At 37.4% G+C, this 22,509-nt stretch overlaps 1 protein-coding gene across 1 annotated transcript; it reads right to left on the bottom strand.

The window, feature by feature from the left end:
• Window positions 1–17,430: 17,430 nt before the first annotated feature.
• SCO1 (Translation elongation factor EFG/EF2 protein) lies at window positions 17,431–21,614 on the bottom strand. Its single transcript, XM_078960240.1, has 5 exons — window positions 21,320–21,614; window positions 19,633–20,772; window positions 19,278–19,552; window positions 17,836–18,348; window positions 17,431–17,770 (listed from the first exon to the last, which is right to left on the bottom strand). Exons 1-5 carry the CDS (start codon window positions 21,546–21,548, stop codon window positions 17,600–17,602), a joined length of 2,328 nt encoding a protein of 775 aa, XP_078816366.1. The 5' UTR covers window positions 21,549–21,614; the 3' UTR covers window positions 17,431–17,599.
• Between the last annotated feature and the right edge of the window lie 895 nt (window positions 21,615–22,509).

Below are 22,509 nucleotides of genomic sequence, written 5' to 3'. Positions count from 1 at the left end.
ATACATGCAAATATGAACATCCAAGGTATTATCCTAATCTAGCATACAAAAACTATCAATAAAACAAGATAGAATACATACCTCTTTGATGTAGAATGTCTTCATGAAGCTTGAGTGCCTAGTGCCCCAAGTGTGACACCTCAAATGGTTCACACAACACCAAATACACTTGGAATAACTTGAGAGAATTCTACACTTCATGAAAATCGGATAGCCCTCTCTAGAATAATACTAGTGCCGATTTTGTCAAGAATAATATCTTTATATAGTGTTACAATTAGGGTAAACCCTAATTGTCATGACTTTCCATTTCCTTGGATCCATGGGTTCAAATACACCATGGATCATCCATGGATCATCCTATGGGTTTTAGCCCAACTTGATTATCCATGGAGCATTAGCCCACTATACAAGTATGGATTGATTTACACAATCAACCCATATATTTAATTAGTCTTCTTTTGATCACTTAATTAATCCTAGATTAATTCTTGATCAATACTAATTAAATAATCTCATTATTCTTATTATTAATATACTAGAACTTATAATATATTAATAACCATAAGTGTCTTATTTCTCTCATTTAGTCTATCCAAGTGCATGATGCCATGCAACCCAAATGGACCATGCCAGGTCGGGTCAAGTCTTACCAATTATAGTTATGGACTTAGACATTAATCCAACAACTTCTTCATGATAAGACACCCGGCAAAACACAACATTATCCTCGGGCGGACATCCCTACTCAAATTTGGGGCAGTCCCATCAACGATGTACGAGATTATAAAATTTAGCACCATAGAGGGGTCAGGAATAGTCCTTGCAACGCCACCAAAGGAGTTACAGTGTTACGAGATAATGTAGCCAAAAGAAATAGTGCAAGAAAACAAGAAGTCGCGCGTCGAGCCGGCAAGTCACAATGCCACGGGGAGAAGCCATGCGGATGTCTTGGGAAGCATTCATGGAGCAGCTGAAAATGCAGTACTACTTATAGATAGATCTAATAGACCTAAACAACGAGTTTCAAAACCTGAAGAAAGGGAAGATGAGTGTCAATGAGTATGCCACCGCATTCACCGAGAGGATGAAGCTGTTTCCCTAATTGGTGCCTACATAACTCTCCAAGATAGATAGGTTTGCTAACGGACTGCCCACAAACTTTGGCCCAACGGTCAAAATGGCAGCTACTTTGAAAACAACTATTAGATCAACTAAGAATGTAGAGACCCAGATAAGAGAAAGGGTCTAGAAAAAGATAAGGTAGGAGAAAAGAGGAAGTTTGAAGGATCTTCAAGGTCCAACAATGAGAGAAAATTTTTGCAGTCTGGAGGAGGAAGAGGAAGTGAAGCAAGATGGTGCGAGAAGTGAAAAAAGAAACACTATGGAAACTGTGGTAAGGAGGTGACTTGTTTCAAGTGTGGAAAGCATGGGCATTACACCAATGAATATACATTCAACAAAAGAGTAGGTTATGAATGTAATGAGGAAGGGCACTTCAAGCAAGATTGCCCAAAGAGAGAAGGGGATACAAAGCCAAATGTGCCGCCAAGGCTGAAAGCAAGAACATTCCATATGATCCTTGATGAGGCAACTGACAATGCAAGGAATCAGGAGTGAGGACTGATATCTGAAGATCAATCCATGTGGATAGTAAAATGTAATGTAGCCTATTAGAGGCATAGTCTAGGGTAAACTTAAACACCTATGTAATCGTTTCAATAAATAATATAAAACCTTCGGTTTGTTATCTGATGTGTTGAATGATTGTGTGATTTTCTTGCATGGTGACTTGGATAAACTGTGAAACAATAATTGGGACGAGTATAAGTAGGTGTGAATGGTAGTAGAGGCCTATACTACCAGAAGCACGGGACTCGCACTTGGATTAGGGAAAGTCACAAGGTTACCAAGAAGCTAGTAATTGATTATATTTTGTTTATGTATGTCATTACCATTGTTTCGGTAATGATTAAGAAGATGATCGTCATTTATACCCTAGTGGTCATATCAAATCGAGTCCGACTAAGACGAGTATGTTACATGGTTCAGAGAACCAAGTTCGATGTAGCGTCTGAATTAAGCAAGAAGATTAAAGTGAAAGATAATTGAAGAAATCAATAGAAGTATTGCGATATTTGTTAAAGAAAGAAGGTTGGCACCTAGAAATGCTGCATGTTAAAATGTGATTATATCACATTAGAACATGAAGGAAAGTATATTCCGTTCTGAAAGACTCTAAGAGACTTGAGTCTAAGCGTTGCAACATACGATGATAGGACATTAAGAATATGACACATCATTCCATTGTAGTAATAAAAGAACTTATCTTAAGTTCGTATCCAGTGAGGATTGAGATTGTGACTTGAAGGGTCATAATTTGGAGTCTAACGTGAGATAGGGAGCAAGTGCAAGATCGAGCACCGCTTGCAGTCAAGGAGTCTAAGAGTTAGATACTCATTCGAAGGAACAAAGAAGTAACGATTATTACCTAGGATGAAGAGATAATGTATGGAGTCATTATACTGCCTTATTTCGTTGATGATTCTGGGACGTAATCATCCTAAGGGGGAGATAATTATAACGCTTGCAGATCCATGCTAGTCAATTTAGAGAGAATGAACATCAAAAATGAGTTTTTGATGGAAGATTATTTAGAGGGATTAACATTAACCAAGTTGTAGCATATGTTACAAGGGTTCCTTACATATAAATAACACCGAAATCCGAGTTATAACGAAGATGTTATGGCCCGTCAAAGTTTTACGGCAAAACCGACATGACAACGGGAGACATAAATATTGAATTTAAGATAGAGGAATTTTTATCCTTAGTGATCTAAACAAAAGTTGTATTATACGTTAAAACGAGAACATACAAAAAAAAAGAACGCCAAAATCTGACTTCATATGAGGAAGTTATGAATTTTCTAAGATTTGACATAGCAGTGCACGACCCAAAACTCGAATTTAAGTTCGAGTAGTTTTTGGCCTACACGACCTAAATGAGAGTTGAAGATCTCATTAATAGGAGCTCAACGGTAAAAAGACAGACGAAAACGGAGTCCGTATGTAGAAGTTATGAATTTTACGCGGATATTTAACTGTATAATCTCCTCCTACTGTTAAATTTAAAATCGGTCGAGAATTAGCCAATGAAGTCTAAATGAAATTTGTAGATACTGTTTTTACCTATGCATGGATATAAATAATGTCAAAACGGAGTTCGTATGCGAAAATTACGGGGTTTAGAAGTCGGCAGGGTACTGTGCGAAATCGGGTGACGTGGCTGAATATGGGCCAAGGCTTTCTCCTCAAGGCAAGCCACCAGATGGTGACACCTGGACATGGAATCGACAAGTAGGACCTCCTACTCGATGAGTGGATCAGGATTCCAGCCTATAAATAGAGGTGTCGGGTTCCCTCGTTCTTCATACCTTCCCAACTTTACTTTCTCTCTCTACTCCCCCACCCCCCCTAAGCCTAGGTAAACCCCCTAGAAGCCGAAGGAAGCCCTGAGGCTCCCTAAGCCCCAACAAAAGAGCCTTTAGGCTTGGGAACTCTGCTCCAGCGAAGCCCAATTTTCGAGAAAACCCGCTATGAGTGAGCTACGCCTAACCTATCTTTAGTATAACTTATGTTTCAATATAGTAATGTTATTAGGAACTTATAATGAGTATTTGGGGCTGTTATTATGAGTTATATAAGTATCGTTATAATATCTTTTTAACCACTCACGGTACGGGAAATCTGGTTTAAAGGGTCGCATAGGGTTGTTGGATTTCAGAAGTGCTATATGCCAAAAATGGTCCTGCTATCCGGTGTTTTATGTTTGGCCCTGTCTGTATATAGTGGTTGAGAAATATTGTTTCATCCTTATATAATAGTAATAATAACAAGACTATTAATTAGTCTCGGTGAATATTAGGCTAACCTCTAATGGTAATGATACTAGGTTCTGCCAAAGGAGTTGTTTAAAGTAAATGAAGTGCCGTCCGAGTACCAAGTCACCACTTTATCAGGTGAGTGCATAGTCACTTTCATGAACATGATTTTAATAAAAGTATTGATTAAATTATTAAATATATGTTTATGTGTGATATATTTGATGTTGCCTGAAATACGTGTTAAAGAAAATACCCTATTATATATGATGATTTAGGATACAGAGTAAACCTAAATTAATTATGAGGAATATTGGGTAGTATCTTCTTACGAGTACGAGTGAGTTATACTCATAGAATAGAACTTTAATATATGTCATTGATCCGGTAGCATGGATTAGACATAGTCATTGTCCCTAGTCTGAGAGTATGGATTGGACATAGTCAAATTTCATTAATCTGGGAGTATGGATTAAGACATAGTCGGTTGTCCTTAGTCCGGGAGTATGGACAGGACATAATTATCCGTCATTAATCTGGGAGTATGGATTTAGACGTAGACACTTGTCCTTAATCCGAGGGTATAGAATGGGAACAATTATTGATCCGAGAACACGGAATAGATCTAGGAGTAAGAGGTAAAATTTAAGGTCCGAGAGTATGGATAGTCTCGTTGTAAGGATTGACGGGGTGGGGTAAGAGTTGATTATAAATATAGGGAAATTGTATAATTTTGTGAGTTCTAAATTATATATATATATGATATAACATCGTGGGATTGAAAACCCTATGTACTCACCAGGTTTTCCAACCTGACCCACTTATATATATGATATAACATCATGCAGGGGTCGTGGGTAGGTCCCAAAATCCCTTTGATAGGGGAGCGTATAGTCTGGGATCTAGACATCACATTATACCTTATCCCTCAAATAAGGCAGTTGAGTACCGATGTAGTTATTTTTATTAAATACTACAGTACTTGGAAGTATTACCCTAGATTTAAGGTAATAAGTACGGTTGTAGTTGGACACTACACCATAGTACTACATTGATTTTCCATTACATATTTTTAGTGATAACCTCACTTAAACATTATTGTACAAACTATATTTTTGAATAATGATAGTTATACTTTGGAAAATACATCCTCTTACAAGAGACACACACATTCAGAACAGTTAGGTCTTGGTAGAAGACTACATTCAGAACAGTTAGGTCTTGGTAGAAGACTACATTCAGAACAGTTAGGTCTTGGTAGAAGACTCCTTTTGTTATTAATAGGAATCATAGGGATTCTAGGGTTTTTCAAACACTTACAGTTCATATACACTTTCAATACTTTTAAGTACATATACTTACATTTTCTCACATACAAATTAAGACACTAAATACTTATGATCTCACCAGCTTTAAAGCTGATACTCGCTTTCAAAATTACTTGTATCCTCAGGTCATCATAGACAGGTACCGATGCAAGGAGAAAGGAAGATGGAGCTTGTTCAAGACTTATCTTTCATTTTGATTTATGCTTTAGTGTTTATCAAAATTTGACAGAACACATTTGTATAATAATTATATTATTAATGCAATGGATGTTGTTGTTGCTTGTTTACTACTTTACATTGTTGTTGATATTATACATGACGTCCTCCGCCCCAGAACGTTTCCGCCGTTCCTGGTTTTGGGGTGTGATAGATTGGTATCAGAGCATTGTTTATAGTGAATTAAGTATATCAACCCATAAAAGATATACTAACTATAAATACATAAGGGATTAAAAATACTCTGACCAAGAGTTTATACTTTAAATAGTAAAATATTTAAATAAGTATACGTGCTGCATTCATACTAAAATCAGTGTCACTAGGACAGTACAAAAGAATTACGATTGTTGGACAACACAAGTGGGCTTAGAGACATATGGTCAAAACTGGGAAGATATAGCCTGATCACCTATATTATCCGAGGGTTGACTAGCATATGCCTAAGTTTAAGTGTGTGGTTGCAACAATGCTAAAATCTTACCAACCCTACCACAATGAGAACAATAGAACATAACATTAAAATTCAAATACTATAGGTGTATTTGGTGTTACTATAAGTACTTTATACTTGAGAATTAAAACGGGATCTTCATTACTAAGTTGATAGTTGCTAAGTGGATACACTAAGGCTACATGTAATTAGGATGTTATAGACTTAGAATCTATGATAATTTTGCCTTACCCCTATTCTGTGTGAATTTGGAATTAAGGTCACTTATTCGAAGGTTTATCCTATTTAGATTACACATAGCTAGTATGCACTTCACAAATAGCGATGTAACTAATGAAGATTTTCTGAATAATTATCTAGATAGTTTTTCTGATAATTATTCTCTTACCCTAAATTCTCGCAAAGAAATCATAACTGGACTCCATCCCCTTGACAAACAGTATCTTCCGAATGAAGTCATAGCTGGTTGGTTATGATGAAGACCTTTCGTCTGATGCTAACTCCGAACCAGAGTTTGAAAACCTACCCCGAGCAGCTCCCTTTCCCATTTCCTAACCCTCGTCCAGCTTTTCATGGCCCGACCCTGAGAGAGTGGAATGCTTGGAAATATGGAGCCAAGGACAAGATCAGCCTATGCTATTTGATGGCGACCGAAGTTTTACGACTTGAGCAATGAGGGCTTAGCAGATATAGTCTTGCCAATCTTGGTCCGCAGAGTGGCCCGAAATGAGATTCAAGGCAGGACAGCCCTACATCAGATTACAGAAGTTGTCGCCTATGCTAGAATGCATACCCTCCACACCATTCGTCTAGAAGATGCACACGAGAGATCAGAGAGAAACCAGGAAACCCTGCTGCAAGCACTGGCCGAATCACGAGCCGCAGTCATAGAGCTCCGGGTACGCCAGATGATGCGTGAAAGACACCTACTTGACATGGAACGTCAATTAGTTGAACTACGAGTTCACCAGAGGGATGACCGTCGCTAGTAGTAGACCCGTTACTTTAATTTTTCCTTATAAAAAGGAATCGTGTTTTCTGTCTATGTCCGATGTGGCATTTTCTATGAAATTATCTTGTACCGTAAGTACTTTAGTTAGGTCTTTATGCTGTTAGGAACTATCTTTAGTGGATATGATGTAAGACCTTTCTAAGGTCATTTTCCAGAATCTTTACATCGTGAATATCACAGATATTGACAGCCGGCTAACTTCTGTGTCATTCTTCATTCAAGTACTCTTATCATTCATTCATAAGAGTCTATCTGAATCATGCTTTAGTCAAATCATTAGACTATAGCGATTTATCTCCAGAGGCATTTCCAAGTCTCTTTCAGTGGTTGGATCTTGTTATTCACTAACCCACTATACCTCAGCTCGAACGACAAACGTCTTGAGACCATTCTACGAACATACTTCCATTTCGTACTAGGACTGCATCATAGGGATGTAGGTCAAACTTTCGAGATAATACTTTTACTGTTTCATGAACAATCTAAGTACATCGGGGTCAACCAAAGTTGCTCACAAATCCTTATCTTTCGTATTACAGAATCATGTCGTCATCCGGAAACAACCAGCCAAGCAACGAGACCTCTACTTTTTCGATGGACGCCGCTACCTTTCAAACGACATTAACAGCTGCTGTAGTGGCTGCCGTAACCGCGGTCATTGCGCACCGTAGCACTAGCAGCACAATCGATACTGCTGATGGGAATGAAGTTCCCAATCGTGATATCCATCCAGGAAGTCACCAAACAGTAACAGTCACAGGCTCGCAAAGCCAGAAAGCAGAGAACAAGAAACGAAAGCGGCAAGCCCGGAAGGAACACAAGAGAGCCCAAAAACTGGCTATACAACAGCAGCAAGTGGAAACCCCTGCCATCCCAGTGTCGAGCAGGCCATACTAGGGAAAACTCCCGAAGTGTGATACTTGTGGTTTCCATCATCATGGAAATTGCCATGAGATGCAATGTTGCAATTGCCTAAGCATAGGGCATCATGCTCGTGACTGTGGAGCACCGAAACGACCCATCACTCAAGTCCCTTTCATCGGGACTAACCCTACACACAAGATGAGTTATGACGCTGAACGATTTAAGAAACAATTTCCAAGGTGGAGTAATGAGGAAGGCACTCGTGTCCACATAACTTTGGCTAAACACCGCAATCCCGTCGCCAAAGCTAGTACTACCCAGGCATGCCACCAATGCGGGGAAATAAGGCACTTCAAGAAAGATTGCCCGATAACAAAGAACTCTGGCAAAGATGGGAGAATTCTCAGGATCACAGCTGCAGGAGAGCCTGCTCCGGAACCACGTTATATATAAATTAGGCGTTTCGTTGTAACAGACTTATAAACTGTCTAGCACTAGTGCAACTAGAGTCTTACCTTTTGCGAGATCCTATCTGTATAAGGACTCTCGTGCTGCGTATACTTGTCTTTTGTAGTATACCTTATTCGCAGCAATAGTCTTGTGGTAAACCTAAAGTACTGTAACTCTGTTCATGGTTGCACGGTTGTGTTTTGTCTGTAAACGTCTTATGTTCAAATCTAATGTCTTTAAGTTTCCGTATGATTTCGACATTATCATACGACTCGATTCAATTTGATCCTCACGAAAACGGCTTCATACTTACACCCCTTTCTTCTAGATCACTTTTCCAGCGAAACCGTCACATCAGAACGCCGAGGTACTCATGCCAGGAGTACCTATTAGTTATTTTCTTTCCGAAGAAATCCCCGAAGTACCACTCGTGCGGTACATCAAGTTTAATCCAGGGATTCATGCGGTTGATCTATCATTGAAGAATGTATGCATAAGAGTGATATATAATCAAGGTTCTACAGGTTTAGAATTGATGATTCCACTTTAAATTCTTTTTCCCCGATGGGATGTGAACTTAAAGAAGAACCAGTTATTCGACTACCTTTTCAACCTTAATTATATATGACTCGTATACACGAAAGGGTGACTGTGAAACTAGGTATGAATTCTAATATGAACTTCAGGACGGAGAACTGCCTAAGTACGAGTAATCACATCGTCATGAGAACAAGCATAGAACCCAGTACGACTCCCGAAAACAGGTCGTCCTATAGTTTAAACACCCACGGAGATACAAGAACAGTTTGGACAACTTAGTGAACTACACATAAATAGAATTAGAAGACTAGGTTTCTCACCCTAGAGAACCTCGGTCATATTCTTCCAGAGATCGACGGATCGCATTGCATGTACCTCGATTATTGAGGACCCCGTCAAGATTTTTCATTAGAAATCGTTATCTCTGTCACGCGTAGACAAAATGGTTGAGCAATCGCAAAGAAAGAAACTACTTCCAGGAGTGAATCCGGGATCCGAATATCACCAGTTCGAGTGTTAGGGAAAGACGTCCGAAAGACTATCTCCTGAACTCGATACGGACACTTCAAGTCCGTAGTGATACCCTTCGGATAGGACCAATGCGCCCATAGCTTTTATGAGCTAAACGAGTAGGGTACGTCTTTCTTACCTGGATCAGTTCGTCATTTCTCCAGGTAATGACTTACTTGTCTACCCTTGTAGTAAGAAGGAACCCATGGGAAAACATTCCCTTCAGAGGAACTTTTAGCGCTGTTCTCAAAGCACGAGTTTTGAAATTGAAGAGTCAAATTTCTAAGACCCACTATTAGTAGTGTGGGAAATTTTGAGTACTCTTTCGATTTGTCAAAACCGCTGAGCATTTATCGACATCAGAGACGCCGACATTCCTTCGCCAAACTCTAGGTCTTACAGACCTACCGCCTTAGTTCATTCAGAACCCCTCGCAAACTACAGAAACTCGTACGACTTTGACCCAGCAAGGGGTGGCCTTTGACTGGGAAGTTACGCAAGAAAGGGAACCTTTGAGATTCCAAGTGAGTGACCAAGTTCTTTAGGATAACTCACTCTAGGAATGGCTTAATACGCTTCGTAAAGCGTGGAAAGCTAAATCCAAGTTAGTCAGGACCTCCGAGATTCTTATCGGAATCGGTCCTCTGCCTCGCACAAACTAGACCTACTCCGCGAACTCAGTAACATACTTTCTACTCTTCGCTTCTCGATCGTGAAACCATACCTTTCCGTTAGGACTCTTGCAAGTCCACTCATCGAGATCCTCGCCTTCGTATTAGAACCATAGTGACCCTCGACCGAGAGGTCAAGTGGACGAAGCAACGTCGTCGCCAGTTAGTGAAGGTTCGTTAGAATGCCAACCGAGAGCCCGATTTCAATTAAGTGCGCTAGCACCAATCGATTAGGAAGTTTTCTCCTCACGACTCGATCATTCGTGCATACTTCCTTGCCTAAATTCTAATTTCGGGACGAAATTCCCTTTAACAGGGGGATGATGTGACAACCCGAAATTTCCATTCTAAATCAAACCATTTCAATCCAATAGTAGTAGAGCAATTACAGTAAAAATTCAAACTTTTGGAATAAGTTTGGCAGTTTTAGGGTTTTACACCAAAAAGGGGTATTAGGAGAGTGGTTGCACAAGGATTTTGTGCAACACTGTAAATTCCATTACCCTAGAATCAATAGAATCCATTCCGAGAATAGAAATATTTTCTGCCAAAAATCTCAGGACTATAAATAGAATTCTGAACCAAATTGGTTCATTAGTTGAATTCCATTTAGAGAAAAGCCCATTTCTCTCTCACGGATCTTCGGGTTTTCATCCCAGATTGTGAGTCTACTTCCCTAGATGTGTTTTAATACTTGTTATATGCTTAATAACATTATTTACATGTCCAAAACACAAGATCCGGGAGTTTACCGCCCAAGAACGTTCTTGGGGAGTAAACTCCAAAATCAAGCCTAAAGGCCACCTAGTCCCATTTCCGTGTTAGGCATCTAACTAAGGACTTTATGTATGAACATTAGAGACTAGAAACACTTCAAAATCATAAAGTTCTAGGAGTTTACGGCCAAGAAAAGCTCTTGGGCCGTAAACCCCTTTTCCAAGGGCTAAAAGTGCCCTAATCACCCCCAAAGGCTTGGACTTCATGTTAGACAAATACCTTAAAGTGTTTAGGACCTAGAAAACTCATGAAAAGCTCAAGTGTTGAAGAGTTTACGGCCAAGAGTATTTCTTGGGCCGTAAACTCCCATAAAGGGGTCAAATGACACCCTAAACACTTCCTAAGGCCAAGAGACTTTTAGGGCAAGTACCTAGATGAGTTTTGGACTAGTTAAAATTCTTAGAACCTCATGTGTGAGGGAGTTTACGGCCCAAAGAGTTCTATGGCCGTAAACTCCATCAAATGGTCCCATTTAGTGCCATAAACCTTCCTTAAGCCAATGGTTGAAGCCTAGACTTGTTCCTAGAAATGTTGGAGACTTGAAAGGACAATAAGAACCCTCCCAAGGGAGTTTACGGCTGTAAACTCCAAGGGAAAAGGGTCTTTGGGCCGTAAACTCCCCAAAGGAGTCAATATGGTGCCCAAACACTTGTATATGCCTTGAAACAATTCCCACTAAGGTTGTAGTAATTGAAAGTACAATCCCAAGCCTTGGTTGGGAGTTTACGGCCAGGAACTTACTTCCTTGGGCTGTAAACTCCAAAGAATATGGTCTTTTGACCTTAAACTCACATTAGGGGCATTGCACTCCTTTGTTGCAACCCTTTAGCCTCCTAGCACTTGACCAAAAGTGTTATCCTCGCGCTTAAATGTTATTACTTGTATAATTAGTGTTGTAATCACTAATTATTTATATACATATGTTTTCGTATGTAATTAGGATCATTGTGTGTGTCTAAGTCTCCACTTGACACCAAACACTTGTCCGATCCTTCCGTACGATAACAGTCCGTTCAATTCCAGTCACTTACCACAGGTGAGTTCATACCCCTTAACTAATGTTTTAAACTCTTTTTAAATGTTTTATGGGGGGGGGGATACAAGTAGAATCATGCTACTTATTATGTCAATCACATGTGATTAGCAAGTAGGATTATATTACTTATTACATCAATCACATGTGATTAATATACAGCAATCAAATGATTTGGCTACTCATTAGCCGTTTTACCAAACAGTTTCCTTCAAATGACTTTTTATAACATTTTATATGTTTTAAACTCCTTTTTTACACTGTACAGCTTACTCCGTACATTTCCTTTCAAACTTATTTACAACCGTGTTTCAAACAAATGTTTCCTTATACTTAAACTGTTTTATTAAACTTATGCCTTCAAATTGTTTTATAGATTGACACCAAGTCAATCTTTTCTTAAAATAATACTTATATTTCAAATGTCTTACAAATCTTATTTATGCTTTTATATTATAAATTGCATGCCTCTATATGTATACTTATATAAGAAATGTTTAAAAGACTTAGGAAGACTATCCACCCTATTTCCTTTTCGCGCCTTGAGATGTGGTCTGGTGGGATTTTGGGTATTCGTCCGAAGGTCATTTAAATATAAGTTATATATCATGTACACATATATAGTCATAAAAGGTCCTTCCAGTTCATCCTATGCCCTTGGGTAGCAAGGGTATACATCCATGTCCATACGTACACTTAGATTACTAGAAAGCTACCATATGGGTAGTTCAGGAAGATACTAGAACCATTGCTAGAACGCGATATCATTCAATGAGTCAGTTCATTCATGAGTCAATACTTTCTAGAACTTTTCAGTACATTACATATACAACTATACTAGGACGAGAACATATACAACTATACTAGAATGATTACATTACTATACTTGCTAGATAGAGAGAACACACATTACAGCTAGCACACGTAGAACATTACAGTACACTACTGTACTATTACATGATCGCTCTTACTTGAGTACAATTACATGATCACACTTACATATACATAGAACAGACGTCATTAGGTGCTATAGCACGGAACCAGTTCAGGATCTAACTATACTGATGAATCACACCATAATTGTGATAGTTATATCGAGTATACATGATCATTCGGTAATGTGGATGCTCACGGCTTGTGTTCATGCAGGGGTCCTGGGTAGGTCCCAAAATCCCTTTGATAGGGGAGCGTATAGTCTGGGATCTAGACATCACATTATCCCTTATCCCTCAAATAAGGCAGTTGAGTACCGATGTAGTTATTTTTATTAAATACTACAGTACTTGGAAGTATTACCCTAGATTTAAGGTAATAAGTACGGTTGTAGTTGGACACTACACCATAGTACTACATTGATTTTCCATTACATATTTTTAGTGATAACCTCACTTAAACATTATTGTACAAACTATATTTTTGAATAATGATAGTTATACTTTGGAAAATACATCCTCTTACAAGAGACACACACATTCAGAACAGTTAGGTCTTGGTAGAAGACTACATTCAGAACAGTTAGGTCTTGGTAGAAGACTCCTTTTGTTATTAATAGGAATCATAGGGATTCTAGGGTTTTCAAACACTTACAGTTCATATACACTTTCAATACTTTTAAGTACATATACTTACATTTTCTCACATACAAATTAAGACACTAAATACTTATGATCTCACCAGCTTTAAAGCTGATACTCGCTTTCAAAATTACTTGTATCCTCAGGTCATCATAGACAGGTACCGATGCAAGGAGAAAGGAAGATGGAGCTTGTTCAAGACTTATCTTTCATTTTGATTTATGCTTTAGTGTTTATCAAAATTTGACAGAACACATTTGTATAATAATTATATTATTAATGCAATGGATGATGTTGTTGCTTGTTTACTACTTTACATTGTTGTTGATATTATACATGACGTCCTCCGCCCCAGAACGTTTCCACCGTTCCTGGTTTTGGGGTGTGACATATATAAAACTTGAAACTTTGATAATAACCTTTGAAAATGGATTAGCATAATCATTACCACATCAAAAACATATTTTACAAGCCCAAAACAGTTTAGGATAATGATTCTAGTCCAATTCCAGCAACAAAACTCCAAATTCTGCACAGATGGCCTCCTACTCGCCGAGTGCAAGAACCTACTCGACGAGTAGGATGAGTTTTCACTTGGACTCGTCGAGTCCTCCAATGGACTCGGCGAGTCCACTGAACAGTTAGAAAAAAAATTGATTTTTTAAGCAGTTTGCATCAAGTATAATTGAAAGCAAGCCCACTATTGAGTTTTGAGCATTCTAACACTCCTATTGTGTACATGAAACCCTAGAAAACTTAGATCTATGTTTTTCTCTATTATACATGCAAAATTTCATTTTCCAAGGTTTTCATCCTAACTAACATATCATGGGGTATATGTATTACAAACTTAGTAGAATGACATACCTTTTGTAGCTTGGATTCCTTAAGACCTTGTGAGCCTAGCACCCCAAATGTAATGCCTCAAATGCTTCACACAACACCACAACTCTTGGAATAACTTGAGAGAAGAACACTTGATCACAAAATCGGCTAACCCTCACCCTTTTAGTCTTAGTGGCCAATTTTACTTCCTATGAGGTTATTTATATAGTGTGTCACGTGTAGGGTTACACCATGCAAACCCTAATGTGCATGGCCTTTCATTTTCTCCATGATTCATGGGGTTTAACCTCCATGGAGCATCCATGGAGCACCCTATAAGTCCTAGCCCAATCTAATGAATCATGGATCATAAGCTCACTACATAAGAATGAATGATTTACCAAATCAATCCCCGTACATTTAATTAGTCTCTTTTGATCACAAAATTAATTCCAAATTAATTCTTGATCAATACTAAGTAAATAATATGATTTCATATTAATATATTAGAGTTTATAATATATTAACAAATTATAAGTGTCCTTTTTCTCATTTTGTCTATCCAATTGTTACGATATCATGCAACCCATATGGACCATGCCAAATCGGGTCAAGTACATACCAAATATAGTTATGGACTTAGACACCTTATCCTACAAATTCTAGATATTCTAGAACCTCCATAAAACTGTCCAAGGCTCTAGAATGGTTCTAGAAAGTCTATTGTTCAATTATTGAACAATTACACTGTAACCCCTACACTTTTAATTAGTCCAATTAATCTCAAAACTATTTCCAATTAATTTCTAGTTAATTCTTAATTAAATATTACTGTTTCTAATTAATTTATTATTAATATATTAACAAATTATTTATTTTGGTTTCTAATTAATTTATTAACCATAAATTAACAAATCATTCTCTCTCTCTCTCTCTCTCTCTCTAAAAGTCATCCTATTTAATTGTTATGTTTGAGGGCAACCCAAAATGACTATGCTACTATCAATTCAAGGTTATACCAATTATAATTACAACCTTAGACACCCAATCCAACATGAAATACTTTAATGAAATAATGAAGTTAGATTATGTTGACAAAACTTTATAAATGGTCCCTGTGGTTTCACAAAATCTGAAGTTTCGTTCCTAATTTTAAAAAATCTCACGGATGGTCCCTGTGGTTTAAAAACTTGTAACAAAAGGTCCTTATTGCTAACTCCTTCAAGTTTTGTCCATTAAGTGAATGACATTCTTGTCATTTCACTATTACAGGGACCATTTATGAGTTTTTGTTATTTAAAAAAAAAGAAAAAAGAAAAATTACCTTTTTTAATATACTATCAGACCCACCTCTCGTTCTCTCTCATACATGAAATCATCGTATAGAAGAACAATGTTTGACTGAAAAGGTCAAAATTGAACTTCGATTTCAACAAGAGAAAGGGCAAAAATATACGAAATCATCCTCTTAAGTCGTCTTCCACCTCTATGTTCTTGTTTTCCTTAAACCTAAAAATTAAAACCTGAATTTTTTCAAGAATCGACCCCCAACCCCTTTATCATCAAAACTTTTGTCATGAGACCTAAATGCAGCAGATTGTTACACCTAGTGATCTGGATAGGTGTTAATTGCAGCATCAGGGGCATGTTGTCGGTCTAAATTTAACCAACGAGGCAATATCTAGTACTATTGATGATTCCAATGCTCTCTTCGGTTTAAAGAATCTTGAGACGCTGAATTTGGCTGGAAATAACTTCAATTCCACACCGCTTCCTTCAGGATTTGGCAATTTGACTAGTTTAAGGATTTTGAACTTGTTAGATTCGTGGTTTTCAGGCCAGATTCCTGGAGAACTGTTGCATCTGACAAAGCTTGAAGTTCTTGATCTGTCTTCGCTTTTCTCCTTTCGCTCACTAAAACTTGATAGCCCCAATCTAGCCATGCTTATCAAAAACCTCACACAACTTAGAGTTCTATATATGAATAGTGTGAACATATCGACAAAAAACTTTGATTGGTGCCAAGCTTTATCCTTTTCATTGCTTGATTTGCACGCTTTGAGCTTGTCAACTTTCAGACCCTTTAGATGACTCCTTGGGAAGCTATAATCACTTTCTGTAATTTGTCTTGCTCAGAACAATCTCAGCACTCCAATTCGAATTTCTTTGGGAATTTCATAAATCTAAAAGTTTTGGATCTTGGTGCTTGTAATTTGCATGGAACATTTCCCTTAAAGGTCCCGGAATTACAGAATTTACAGAGTCTGGATCTATCAAGCAATATGAATCTTCATGGTTCCTTATCAGATTTTCCTGTGAACGGATCCCTTCAAAGTTTAGTGAGAGAGAGTCTGTGTGGTTGGGTTCTTGATGGTCCTTGGTAACTGGAGAGAGAGAGAGAGAGAGAGAGAGAGAGAGAGAGAGAGAGAGAGAGAGAGAGAGAGAGAGAGAGAGAGAGAGAGAGAGAGAGAGAGAGAGAGAGAGAGAGAGAGAGAGAGGACCCTTTTATATCATATATATATATATGGTCATTGGAGTACTGAAATGACAAAAATGTCCTTCCTTTAACGGTAGAAAGCTGACGGAATTAGACATAAAGACCAAACATCAAAAGTTTTAAAACCACAGTAATCATCGGTGAGGTTTTTTAAAATTAAGGACGAAACTTCAGATTTCGAAATACTGCAAGGACCATTTATGAAGTTTTGTGGATTATGTTTTATGGTGTATGTTCGTTTGTGGTCAAATTTTGTTTGTGGTGTATGTTAAGCTGTTATCCCAAACTTGTGTACTTTAACTGAGTATTATGTATTTATGTGTTTTCAATTAAATTACTTGGATATGGTTTATGTGAACTATATTTAAATATGAAAGCGGCAATGGGGACAAGTATTACCACATGTGTTGCATATTGTTAGAAGTTTAAGATCAGAACCGGGGACAAATGGTATGCTTTTTTAGTTGAAGTAGTTAAAATGACATGTAGTCCATAATTTTACCTATTAAATTGTCATGTGAGCTAGAGTTTGATTCAATAATTGTCATGTGCTCCACATCTTCGAAATCAACATCCATGTCCCCTAACCATAACTATAATCCAACATAACCCATTCTTTGATTAATTCATTCCATTGTCATACATTTAAGTGTCCATCATCAAAGGGTTACAATGTTATCAAAACCCACAAAAAAAAAAAATGAAACCTAAACACAACATTAACATCCATCATCCATCATCCAAATATGTAACTCAAAACCATAACATTCAAATCATCTCAAAAAGCAACTCCAACTTCAACAAACACAAAATCACCACGAATTAATAAATTAAAAATGTTACATGGTATATCATTCAACCAAAACTCGAATCCTTTGTTTTTGTTTTTTTTCCCTATATTGACATATGAAGTGAAAATCAGAAAATTCCCCTATCATTGAATAGCACAAAGATGAAGATCAAGATCAAGCTGCCACAGCTTCTTCTTTAGCAGCAGAAAGCTGGTTCTGAATATGTTGAGGCACAACATCAAATTTAGCTAATTGCATTGTGTAAGAAGCTCTTCCTTTTGTCATTCCCCTTAAAGTACTCACATACTGAAACATTTCCGCAAGCGGGACCAAAGAATCCACCACCTACATTTTCACAACATGAATTAATTTTCATCTTCTACGAGGGGTAAATTAGTCAATAAACATACCTTAAGTCCACCAGGCTTATCACCAAAGCTATTAATCTGCCCTCTTCTCGAATTCAAATCCCCAATCACATCCCCCAAATGTTCTTCAGGCGTCACAACTTCAACTCTCATAATCGGCTCCAAGATCTTTGGAGCAGCTTTCCTAACACCTTCCCGAAACGCCCCTCGTGCTGCCAGCTGGAATGCAAGGACACTGGAGTCAACATCATGGTAGGACCCATCGGTCAAAACTGCCCGAAGGTCAACCACAGGGTACCCTGCAACTACCCCGTTGGACATTGACTCTTCTAGCCCTTTGATTACACCTGGAATGTACTCACGTGGGACCGCCCCACCCTTGATTTCGCTTTTGAATTCGTATCCCGTTCCCGCTTCTAGAGGCTCGAACCGTACGGTTATGTCCGCGAATTGACCTTGTCCGCCTGATTGTTTTTTGTGGACGTATTTGACCTCGGATACACGCGATATGCTCTCGCGATAGTTCACTTGTGGTGCTCCAACATTGGCTTCCACCTGATGGAATGGAATCAGTGATTACGTTCCATGATTCCATGGAATCGTTGTATGCTTTCTTCTATTACAACGTTGTATTTTCAAAAAATTGTTTTGTAGTTGGATAACGTTCTATAATTATTATATGTAATAAAAAGCAACTTGGTTAGGAATAGTGCACTTTTAGGTTTTAGACTTTGGCCACCAAACTTTTTTATTTTGGACTTTGGCCAATAGTATACAAAACTTTCTTATGTTGGTAGATTTGGTCCCTGGATTTTCGTATCTTGTCACTTTCTGCCACTTATTTTGTAGCATTTCACTTTCCACCCGTCTACTTTGTATAATGTTAATTTCACCACCTTAAATTTGAATTTTGTATGTTGGCATGTTTGGTCCTTATGTAGAAAATAAATTACAAAAGCTATCCCCAGAATTTACAGAAAAGGTCCATGTACAATATTTTTTACACAAATGGTCCATGTGGTTAAATAGTATACTCTTTGGGTTTGACACTTTTGCCACAATAGTATACTCTTTGGGTTTGACACTTTTGCCACAAGACTTTCATATGTTGGCAGGTTTGGTCCCTTTGTAGAAAATTAAAATTTACAGAAAAGGTCCCTGTGCCGACTTTTTTTTACAGCAAATGGTCCATTTGTTTAAAAAAATTAGAAAAATGGTCATTGCCTAATATAAAATTTTACTGATTAAGCCCCCCTTCTTATTAAGAGATTGTATCTTCAAAAATCTACTCAATTATAGCATTGTATTTTTGATTTTTTCTTACTAAAACATTATATTTTGGAATACCCAATTATTGTATTTGAAAAAAAATTGTTATATTTGGGTAGTACAATGCTATAATACGAGAAAATGAAGTACTTTTTTTTTTCTTTTTTTTATAATTAGTAATTGAAATCATATAAACAAAATGAAGAAAAACAAACCTTGAATTCCCGCTTGAGCCTATCAACAATAATCTCAAGATGCAATTCTCCCATTCCCTCAATAACCGTTTGATTAATCTCTTCATCACGTGAGAAATGAAAAGATGGATCTTCTTGTGCAAGCTTAATCAACCCATTCGCCATCTTATCAACATCTGCTTTAGTCTTTGGTTCAATAGCAACTTTAATAACAGGATCAGGGAAATCCATTCTTTCAAGCACAATCGGCTTTTCAGGATCACACAATGTTTCTCCAGTAATCGTATCTTTCAACCCTACAAAAACAACAACAATAACAACAACAATAACAATACTGAATTCCCATATATACCCTTATAAATATAGATAGTCTTACCTGCAAGAGCAACAATATCACCAGTTAATGCAACTTTAACATCTTCTCTACTATTCGCATGCATTTCAAGTAATCTCCCAATTCTTTCTTTCTTTCCTTTGTTTGCATTCATAACATAAGATCCAGCAGCAAGTTTTCCCGCATATACCCTTACAAAAGTAAGGGACCCCACAAAAGGATCATTCATAATCTTGAAAGCTAAACCAGCAAACGGTTCATTATCATTTGCAATTCTTTCAATTTCAATTTCTGGATTTTCCGGATCAGTACCCTTCATAGGGGGAACATCAAGAGGTGAGGGTAAATAGTCAACAACAGCATCAAGTAAAGGTTGTACTCCTTTGTTTTTGAAAGCTGATCCACATAAAACTGGGACAAAACTACCCCCGATTGTACCCTTTCTGATTAGTTTCTTGATTGTGTCCTCATCTGGCTCTACCCCTTCAAGATACGCCTCCATGACAACATCATCTAGCTCAACAATATTTTCAACCAATAAAGCGCGATATTCTTCTGATAATTCTTGAAGATCAGAAGGAATATCTTCATATGAAAACTTAGCACCGAGTTCTTCACCTCCCCAAACTATGGCTTTCATTCTTACAAGATCAATAACCCCTTTGAACACATCTTCTGCCCCAATTGGGAGTTGTAACACAAGTGGTTTAGCACCTAAATTTGAGATAATCATGTCACGTGTTCTAAAGAAGTTTGCTCCTAACCTGTCCATTTTGTTAACAAAGCAAATTCTTGGAACTCCATATTTATCAGCTTGTCTCCAAACGGTTTCTGATTGTGGTTCAACACCTGCAACACTATCAAACAAGCAAATGGCTCCATCAAGAACCCTAAGGGCTCTTTCTACTTCAAGGGTGAAGTCCACGTGGCCTGGTGTATCGATGATGTTGATGCGGTGGTTGTTCCAGAAGGTGGTGGTGGCTGCTGAAGTTATGGTGATTCCTCTTTCTTGTTCTTGTTCCATCCAGTCCATTGTAGCTGTTCCTTCATGTACTTCACCAATTTTGTAGTTTCTTCCTGTGTAGTAAAGAACACGTTCTGTTGTTGTGGTTTTTCCTGCATCTATGTGGGCCATGATGCCGATGTTTCTGTAGTCCTTCAATGGAACCCCACGCTTTCCATCTGTATATTAAGAATCACAATTCGAATAAGTTGTCTTTGAATATGACAAGTAATAGATGGATTACAAGAATTATTGATCAAAGAAGTTTAAAAATCTGTTGTAAAGGGTACAAGTATATAATTTTAACAAATTAAGCCATGGATGATACAATTATCGGACAGTATTCATCGTAAACGGCATACAATAAGAGGAAAAGAGCAAGTTTTCGTTTTTCATTTAGAATTCTGAAGTTTTATTTTCATTTGCTTCATGTTGCTAGTTTTTATTTCGTGAATCGGATTTCAAGATAAGATAAAGCTAGAAAATTGGATAAGGAACAGAGAAAATTGGAAAATGATTGGATTTGTTTTCACGTAATTGACAATTATATCGAATCAATTACTAGCGTCTACAATTGCAAATGAATTTCAACTAGTAAGGAAATGAGCATAGCATAAATTCAGTAACTACGAGAACAATCAACCCTAACATACTAAATTTCCATTCTTCTCAATTTTTTCAATTAATTACTTCAAAATTCACTTAATTCATTAGTATAAAAGAGACCTTCGGGACCAGCAGCCATGGCGAAAACCGAAAGGTTCCTCTTTTGAAAGTGAGAAGTCGATATGTTTGTTGTCAGCCGTTGGGTTCCGAAAAAAGATGAGGTAAGACTACGGCGACGGAGGGAGGTGGCGGGAGAGAGAAAGAAGCGACGGAGCGGCCTGCTTGAGGAACTACCATTGTTACCGGAGAAGTTGCAGAGTGAAGCTGCGGCAACAGATTCTGCCGCCATGTGTAATCTCCGCCACTCGAATTTTTCGGGTAATGGTGAAGGGGATAACGGCGACTACAGTTCAATATATGAGGGGGGGTTTTGTGTTTCGGATAGAAATAAAAGGATAAATTTTATGTGGCTTGGAAATTATTGACGTATTATACAATTATCAAAAGAAAATGTTGAAAAAAAAAAAAATCTAATTATAATAATTAATAAGTTAGCACAATGAGCTTCTAGTCCAGCAATATTTGGTGATGTTCTTTCGTTAAAGGTTCAGGTCTTGTAGTGGATATAGATAGAGTTTATGAATAGAATAGATTTGTCGTTTAAAAAATAATAATAATAAATTAGCATTAGATTGTATATTTCTCATGTAACTCGCAACGTTGCACCTTCTCCACAATACACGTGCGTCTTGCGGGTTTTATTGAGGTGAAGTTGCTCCAAATTGCTCAAAGTTGCTCATCATGCTATCATTAAAGCCTTAGGAAATAAAGAACGCAGTGAAAAACAAAGAATTATTCTTGAGGATTTACATATATGACGACAAGATTAATATTAAATAATTCTACTAATAGACTATTTAGCTTGTTTATATCGGCATAAAGCTCAAGTTGTTAAATATATTGAAGTTGGTTTTAATTTTTTTGAATAAGATATCAAGATTTATTAAGAATTAATATGACATACAATAAATCATATTGTAATTATATTTAGTTTAATAGAAAACAAAAGCAATAGTAAGTGGTTGTGAAAATGGACTCTAAGGAGAAATAAGGTTATCTCACATTGTTTAGTGTAACAAACCTATGAATGACTCTTTAGCTTATAAATAAAGAACGTGACTTTGTTCATTCCCATTATAGCTCATTGTTTCAATTGAAAACTTTACAAGGGTGGGAGTATTTTGGCTTGCTCTTAAACACCAACACAACAAGTTTGAAACTTTTCAAAACTATAAAATCTTTAAATAGAC

The sequence above is a fragment of the Lactuca saligna genome, chromosome 6 (genome assembly GCF_052625555.1).
Source record: "Lactuca saligna cultivar CGN05327 chromosome 6, ASM5262555v1, whole genome shotgun sequence".
Taxonomy (NCBI): domain Eukaryota; kingdom Viridiplantae; phylum Streptophyta; class Magnoliopsida; order Asterales; family Asteraceae; genus Lactuca; species Lactuca saligna.
Note: the sequence above shows the minus strand (reverse complement) of the source record. Positions and strands in the feature narration are given on the sequence as shown.